General features: G+C 47.4%; 1 protein-coding gene across 2 annotated transcripts; it reads left to right on the forward strand.

The window, feature by feature from the left end:
- The first annotated feature begins 492 nt into the window (after positions 1-492).
- On the forward strand, positions 493-8,358 carry TGOLN2 (trans-golgi network protein 2). Of its 2 annotated transcripts, XM_027966730.2 has the most exons (4): positions 493-568; positions 812-1,683; positions 3,676-3,759; positions 4,517-8,358. In XM_027966730.2, exons 1-4 carry the CDS (start codon positions 523-525, stop codon positions 4,520-4,522), a joined length of 1,008 nt encoding a protein of 335 aa, XP_027822531.1. In that variant the 5' UTR covers positions 493-522; the 3' UTR covers positions 4,523-8,358. The 2 variants fall into 2 exon arrangements, with proteins under 2 accessions (XP_027822531.1, XP_060268071.1); XM_060412088.1 differs by having other exon boundaries at positions 3,676-8,358.
- The last annotated feature ends 10 nt before the right edge of the window (positions 8,359-8,368 follow it).

Consider the following 8,368-nt stretch of genomic DNA (forward strand, 5'->3'; position numbering starts at 1 on the left):
GTCAAAAGAGCGAGCAGGGTTGCGAAGGCTCCCGCTACAAAGGTGACAGGGTGGGTGTCTGTTTCCAGATTTCCACACGTCTGTGCGCTGCAGGGAAAGAACCATGAGGGAGGGAGAAGGCAGAAAGGCAGGCAGAGGATAGGAGCGAGCAAGCACCAGGCCCCAACGACTTCACTCCCGTGGTTACGTCCGTGGGCCAGGGAGCGCCTGCTTCGCCAGTATTGTCTCGTAAATATGACAGCAAAGAAGGAAAGGGGGACTAAGTTTGTAGCGGCCGCTGCGGAGCTACGAAAGCAGGAAAAGACAAATACGCCTTCTACACGCAATACAGCCCCGCCACCAGCAAAAGCAGTCACACCTCGGGGGAAACAACTGAACACCAGCTTGCCGGGCTTCTTCCAATCCCTGCCCCTTGCCTGGGTGTGGCTGCGGCGACGCACACAGGAAGGGGCGGGACATAACACTAAGCCCGCGTGCTGATCTCGCGAGAGCATTAGGGGGCGGAAGCACAGTCGGTGCAGGATGCGGTTCCTGGTTGCGTTCGTGTTACTGAGCGTCGCGGCAGCGGGTAAGAATTCCCCCCCGCCCCCACCCCACCGCAGTCCCAAGACCAGCCCCCGGTAATCCCACTGTCGCCCCGGGGCCCGTCGTCTTCACCGTGGCCTGTCAGCCCCTGACCTCACTCTTCCTTGCCCGAACCTCGCCACCGCTCCGCTCGCCAGCACTCCCCTCCCTTTTGCCCGTTGCAACGTTCTGAGGAGTTCTTTCTCCCCGACTGCCTCTCTTCAGCCAGATAGTTTCTCTGTTTCAGACTCGCAGCTCAATTCTGCTCCAGGCGCCGGAACAACCGCTCAGAAGGAAGATCAGGCTTCTGCAGGAAGCTCCAGGCAGCAGGTCTTGATCGCTCAGTCTAGGCTAGAACACAGTAACCAAACCTTTCTAAATCAGACCGACGCGAAAACCGACCCTGGCAATTCGGGAGCCACGCAGCGCCCCGCGAAAACCGACCCTGACCATTCGGGAACTGAGCAGCGCCCGACGGAAAGCGGCCCTGACAGTTCGGGAGCCGAGCACCGCCCCGCGGAAACCCACTCCGATAATTCGGGAACCGAGCAGCAGCGCCCGACGGAAAGCGGCCCTGACAATTCGGGAGCCGAGCACCGCCCCGCGGAAACCCACTCCGATAATTCAGGAGCCGAGCAGCGCCCCGAGAAAGCCGACCCTGGCAGTTCCCCCAGAGACCAGTCCAACAAGTTGGTCTCCAGCCCCTCTTCTGATAACAAGGAGTCCACCAAGGTTCATGTAAACACAGTCGCTGGCAAAGCTCTGCAGACTTCCAGAACTGAACCTGGGGGGAAAGTGTTGGCAGACCCCTCTTCTCCCCAGCGGGAGGGAGGAGGTAAGCCTTTAGAATTAACTGAAGATGTGGAGCCCAAGGAGACTGAAGAAGGGGATGCAGAGCCAGAGGAAGACGCACCACCCAAAGAAGGGAAAGAAATGGTTGGCCCTGCCTCCAGAGAGAACCGTGAAGGGACACTTTCGAATACCTGGAGTAAGAAGGATGACCTTTATAAGGATAACCTTGGAAATGCCAATGCAGAGAGCAGCCACTTTTTTGCATATCTGGTGACAGCAGCCATTCTCGTCGCTGCCCTCTATATCGCCTACCACAATAAGCGGAAGGTAAGGCAAGAATGGCCTTAAGAGGAGGAGTGGGATTTCCTCCTCTCAGAAAGCCTGATGTGTGAGTATCCATCACTCATCAGCCTGTAAGCCCTGGGAATTTAAGAAACAAACTTCCTGTTTTTTTTCCTGAGATCCTGCCAGGATTCTCTATTGGGTTTTCTAGGTTCTTTTTTTTCCTCCCTTTGTCTTAGAAATCATTTGTTTTCACATCTGTTTCCTCTGCCCTCTGCTGTTGCGTCAAGTGTGAAGCTTAGGACATTATTATGATTTGACCCAAATGAAGGTCTCCTCCCATAATCTTGGAACTTAGAATCTTTCACATCCTGAGAGAGGACCTGAGGACCTGACAGTTTGTATGTAGTTAAAGCAGTGATCTTCCTGTCTTCTAATTTCTAGCTTCCTCTCCCAAGCATTTGTCTTCCATCTGCAGGAACAGAAAGAATGGTTACAGAGTCTTCAAGACCAGCAGCAGAGCGCCCAGGGGTCTATGTTCTGCAGCTGAGTTTCTGATTAGAAGAAAGGCCAGAAATTGCATGAATACACTCATCTTTTACTTCAGCAGGGTTTGTTGTGTTGCTTAGTAACCACTCCCCAACGACAAAATAATTGCATTTCTTTTTTTGTTTTTAACTGAAATATAAAAAAACATGATGTGTAGTTGATTTACAATGTTGTGTTAGGTGTACAGCACAGTGATTCCGTTTTTTATATATATATTCATTTTCAGATTCTTCCCCAAATGATTGCATTTCTTATGAGCCCTAAGAATTTAGTAGTTTGTAATAGTCTGACTAAAATTGAAGGGTTCAATTCATGATAGTCAAAAGGCCTAGGGCTGTGAGAAATGAGAGAAGACATTTAGTAAAAGTGGTACATTCCTGGGAATTCCCTGACAGTTATGGGGTTAAGACTCCATGCTTTCACTGCAGGGGCCACAGGTTTGATCTCTGATTGAGGTTCTAAGATCCCCAATGCCACATGAATGTGGCCTTGAAAAAAAATTTTTTTAAGGTACATTCCTTATTCTACATCCAAGTGCTTATCATGGAGAGTAACCTTAAGTATGAAATGAGAGTGGTCAGGTTCAGATGAAATAAAGTGTGGGGTGAAAGAGTACATTTGCAGATTAGAAGTAATTATTGCTTAATACTAAGATAAAAGGAGGGGGACTTGCTTAGCCTGGAGGAGTCTCAGCTGGGGAGGAGTTGGCAGTTCTTTTCACTGTGTTGTTGTTCAGTCACCAAGTCCCGTCTGATTCTTTGTACCCCAAGGACTGCAGCATGTCAGGCTTCCCTATCCTTCACAATCTCTTAGAGTTTGCTCAAACTCATGTCCATTGAGTTGATGATCCCATCCAGCCATTTCATCCTCTGTCACCCCCTTCTCCTCCTGCCCTCAATCTTTCCCAGCATCAAGGTCTTTTCCAGTGAGTTGGCTTTTTGCATCAGGTGGCCAAAGTATTGGAGCTTCAGCTTCAGCGCCAGTCCTTCCTGTGAATATTCAGGGTTGATTTTCCTTAGGATTGACTGGCTCACTCTTGGAGTCCAAAGGACTCTCAAGAGTCTTCTCCAGCACCACAGTTCAAAAGCATTGATTCTTCAGCACTCAGCTGCCTTTATGGTCCAACTCTCACATCCATACATGACTACTGGAAAACCATAGCTTTGACTATACAGATCTTTGTCAGCTGAGTGATGTTTCTGCTTTTAAATAGGCTGAGTTCTCTTGAGTAAATCACACAGACTTCAGCTGGCTAGAGCCTAGAACAGCTGTCCTGCACCTGTCATTTCCTGTTTAGGATAAAGGGTTCTGATATAACTAGGCCCTGTCTTCCTTACAATTGTCAATAGGGCCTTTCTGTGAATGGTCTGCTCTTTTGCTGTCAAGATCATTAACAAATGAGCCGCCAGATGATTACCTCTAATTTCAGAGACTGAAATCTGTCACCATAAAGTCACTTGTTAATCACTCTTTTGTCCTTTGCCCCAGATTATAGCTTTCGTCCTGGAAGGAAAAAGATCCAAAGTTACACGGCGGCCAAAGGCCACTGACTACCAGCGTTTGGACCAGAAGGTAAGAGAGGAGGGAGGAATACAATCTCAGATGGACCCAGCCATGGGCTTGTGTTTGGTATAGGGGCAGCCGCTGATTCTGGGGGTGCTGTTTTCCATTGTCTCTGCCCTTCTCAGACCACAGCATACAAACATCCCTGTAAACATGTCTGCAGTGTTAGTGCTAGGAGATTCTCAGGACCTCTGCAACATCTTCCCTCAGTAGATGAGGAAGCTCAGACCCAGAAACACTGTGATTTTTTTTTTTTTTTCCTAAAAGTCTTCATTGAATTTGTTACAGTGTTGCTTCTGGTTTTCTTTTGGGTTTTTTTTGGCACAGGCATGTGGGAATCTTAGCTCCCCAACCAGGGATCGAACCTGCACCCTTGCATTGGAAGGCAGTGTCTTAACCATTGGACCAGTGCAATCCCATTGGGAAGTCCCAAAACACGTGATCTTTTCCCCCTTAGTTTCTGGAAAAATCAAGACCTCAGAGCAACTCCCTCGACACTCTGCCTATACTTTTCACACTCGACTAGTACTTCACAAGATTTCACAGGCATTTGACTCACCCTGAGAATTGGGACTAAAAGCTTTTATTTTATCCATTGTTCTTTGCACAGTGAGGGTCAGTTTGTCTTCATTTTGAATTTTTCCTCTGAACCGAAAATTCTAGGAGCTCTCTTTCCCCCAGCCCCAGCCCCATCATGCCAGCAGTAAGATATATTCCTCTGAAAACAAATGAAAGTTACCAATGGATTGTGTTGCTCTCGTTTCAGATTTGACTTTTACTGTTCTTGAGAACCTTGTCCTCCCTGCTGATTTGTCTCTAAATCAAGAAGAATGAACAGGAAAACACTGTGACCTAAGAGACACCCCCTGCTCCAGGGTTTGGTGGCGAGTCAGGGCCAGCAGAGGTGGTGGGGAAGTGGGGTTGCTTTAGATTTTGCACCTGCACTTTGTCGACCTTGTCCTCCTGTGTTCCCGTTATTTATGCTGATGTCTTCCAGGCTGTCCCCCTCTGAGTGTGAGTGGAGGAGCATGTGGGCACCCAGCTGTGACCAAAGGGAGATCCTGGCCCTGGGTAGGTGCCCTGCCGGGGGCCTTGGGTTGAAGGTGGTTAGCCCTTGAGAACACCATTGCACTCAACACTTTACCTTCGAGGGCCTAGGGGAAAACTGCAGATTAAGGCCCATTGCTACCAAGGCCTTTTCCTTTGTGGGGATGTGTACCCCACAAAAGATGTAGAAGGGGGTAACTGCTGATGGCCTGAGGGCTCCCATGAACACGATTTTCTTCAAAGTCTCCAGCAGCAAACCAAAATAGCAGCTACAAAACAGGCTTTCTTGCCCTCAAGTCCAGCCTGCCTAGTGCAAGCTCTTCATGCTCTTCTGACAGTTTCATATCACTTAAGACAAAGTGAATCCACTTGCATTTGGTTGTAGTGAGCAGAAAACTGAACCAGGGATTTTGGGAGGAAAGCTTAAAGCCACTGTCCCGTCACAGATGTTTTAAAAATAATAGTTAACGATTATCGAAACATTGTGTGTATGCCTGCTTACCATCCTTACAGGAACTTTCTGAAGTAGAGTGAGTTCATGCTTTGAAAGCATGTAGGACTGTTTGGTTTGGGTCTGCATTTTTCTAGAGGACTTTTAAGAAACAGGATTCCCACAAATTCTTACTTTGCTTTGTTGCCTAAAATATTTGTATTTACTTATATTTACAAATTGATTATAGTCTCAAGTTTAAGAAATTTAGAGAATTCCCTGGGGTAACTGAGGATAGCCTTCTAGATCAGACTGTTGTTTGAAGTTTCATTTAAATGTTGTGCTACCCTGTTACAGAGAGCCTAAAGAGAGTTGTTTCTGCAGAGAAGAAGCTGAAAGAGAATAGCTAATCTCAGGGAAATTCTAAGTGGGAAGTGAGAGGAAGAGGGTGCGTTCTGGGCTGTTGAAGTCTGGTGGAAGAAGGGACCATAGTGTTTGTCATGGTGTCCTCCACCTCACTTAAAACAGCCCATGACTGAGTGGAGCTTTTCGTCCTCTGCAGGTGACATTTGTAAAGGTGAGGAATGAGGACTCTTGGCATCATCCCCTAAGACCGTGGTTATTTTATTTCCTTCTCTGTCTCCCTCTTCCCTGCCTTTCTTCCTCCCCTCTGATATTTTCTGTTTCTGCCTGTCTTCCACTGGCACCATTTTCCTTCCACCTATCTGTGTGCCCAGAGTCTCTGCTCCCATCCATCTTGTTTGTGGTCCATTCTGCTGTTCAGCTTCTCCAGAAAATAGAGCTTCAGTTCCCTTGCCATTCATCCTCCTCATAACCTTTACAAACTCATTAGTCCCTGTCTTTCTGCCAAGAATGTTTTCCCAGAGGTTCAGATCACCAAATCCAGTGGCTTGTTCTCAAAGCTTAGTCTTGTCCTGAATAGAATTGGACACTTACACCATCCAAATTCAACCTCCCCTCTTGTGGTCTCTGTGCCCTGGCTTCTGAGAACTCCTTTGCCTTTTCCTGTGCTGGTGGGGGAGAATGCCTGCAAAGATAGGTCTATCCCTTTGTCTCCTCAGAAACTTACTCCTTCTTTAGCCTCTGGATGAGTGACTTCCAAGTTTCTGTCTTCGGCCTAGTTCCCAGAGAACCCTGTCCTGCCATGTGGTGAACATTCCAGCTTGTCAACCTGTTGTCACTGAAACAGAATTTCTCCTCTTCTACACATTAAGTTGCCCCTCTCAATTGTCCAGTCTTTTTAATCATCTCAACTCCAAGTTGACATTTTTATCTCTTGGCACAAAAGTCCTACCCATTAAAAAGAAAAATATTTCTAGCTACAGTCTTTCTCCATTTCCTTGTTTCCCCGCCCACTTCGCTACCCTTCTGGATCTTTTTTTTTCCCTAGGAGCCACCTTGATCTCTTGTCCGTTTCTTCTTGTGTGTGTGGAGACCAGAGTGATCTGAAGCTTCTGTCTCGTGGCTCTGAGAATCAAGCTCATGAACCCGGGTGTTTACAGCTCTGCAGGCTGATGCTGTCCTGCCTGTCTTTCCCTGCATCCTCCCGGGGCCTAGGGCCCCTCTTGTCAGGCAACCATCAGGCCTCGACATCCTTGCTACATTCTCCAGTCCCTGGCTTTTGGTGGCTGTTTTTCAGTTAGGGTACACTCCCTTCTCTTCTTTCCTTTGCCTCTCCAAAAACCTGTTTTTTCAGGCCCCAGCTCTAATTTGGCCATGCACCTTCCTAATCCCCCACCCCACCTAATCAGCTCTTTCTGTTTTACTCCAATAAACAGAATGTCACTTGTGCATTTTGGAACTAAAGCAGAGCAGAGCAGTCCAGTCAGTATCTGACATCTCTGTCTGGTCTCCCCAAGAAAATGAAGCTCCTTACGGGAGCACCCATGGCGCCATCTGCATATCTGCCTCACATGGGGCAGTCCCTGGGCACCTGAGTTCATTTCTCCTCACAAAGGAGACATGTTCTTTCTTCAGGACATCTGGCTGTGACCTTACTGAGGCCTCACACACCGCTTTCTGGCTGCCGGTTATTGCCCTTATTGATGGATTTTGCTAGGAGGGAGGAGAGCAGAAAGCAAGATTGGTTTCAGGCACCGAGAGCAGGTTGGCACCAAGTGGACAGATACCTATTGTGGAGTCCATGTAGCTTCACTTTTTAAGCCTTGGAGCAGGACAGTTTCTTGTGAAAGAATACAGTTGAGTTTAAGTTTCACTTTAGAAATTGCACTGAAAGAAATCTCCCACACCAAAGGAAAAGTTTTCTGGGTCACTGTCGTTTTGAAGATAGCTCTTTGAAGAGTGTTTTTCTAGAGATTGTGTAGATGAGGATGAGCTGGTGGTAGTGGGAGGATCTCTCTAGCTGGGGGTGGGGCGCGGAACAGGCAGGAGAGGTGCCCTATCCAGTCAGCTCTGTGCTTTACTTTGCCACCCAGTTTTTGGTTGAACAGTGGTTTCTATTTGGAGGAATCTGTGCTTTAGAATCATTTGAAGAGTCTATCTAAAAAGGCTAAGTTAACTCGTAAAGACCTGAGAACTAGCTATGTACACTCAAATTTCTTGCCACATGATGGCTTTTCGTGAAACTTGGTGATAGACCCCTAAACCTCTCAAATTCCCAATACGGATTCTCATTTCCTCTTTCCATTTCACATCATTTAATTCACAAGCCTGCCCCTCGTTTTGGGAGGGTGACTTGATATGGAATGCTGCTGCATGTGAGATGAGAGCTGGCGAGCCTTGCACATGTTCTGAATCATTTGAGCAGGGAGGAGAGCACACTGTACCAGAGCCTGTACTTCTGCCAGCTGTCTCCTAAACAGTCCGGGTGGGACCATTGTGTCTGGCCTTGCCTTGCTTCAGAAGGAAACCTGGGGAGAGATTTCTCAAATTTCACTGTACATCGAGAACCAAGACTGAATCTCAGCCCAATTCCATGAAGTCACATGTGGATTTCCCAAATACCCCAATCTTGAAACTCCTCATAAAGGCATTGGGTCTGAGCTTTATCAGGTTTCAATGTGCCAACAAAGCCAGCTTCCTCACACTCTTTGGTATTCCTTTAATTCAGAACTCTTATTAAAGTATTCAATAAATGTTTGATTGCTGAAGTTGTTTCTC

This window comes from Ovis aries, chromosome 3, assembly GCF_016772045.2.
Source record: "Ovis aries strain OAR_USU_Benz2616 breed Rambouillet chromosome 3, ARS-UI_Ramb_v3.0, whole genome shotgun sequence".
Taxonomy (NCBI): domain Eukaryota; kingdom Metazoa; phylum Chordata; class Mammalia; order Artiodactyla; family Bovidae; genus Ovis; species Ovis aries.

Coding starts and splice junctions, on each gene's coding strand:
- TGOLN2 (XM_060412088.1), top strand. CDS start 523: ATGCGGTTCCTGGTTGCGTTCGTGTTACTGAGCGTCGCGGCAGCGG. Junction 569..811: donor ACTGAGCGTCGCGGCAGCGG/GTAAGAATTCCC, acceptor TCTCTGTTTCAG/ACTCGCAGCTCAATTCTGCT. Junction 1,684..3,675: donor CCTACCACAATAAGCGGAAG/GTAAGGCAAGAA, acceptor CCTTTGCCCCAG/ATTATAGCTTTCGTCCTGGA.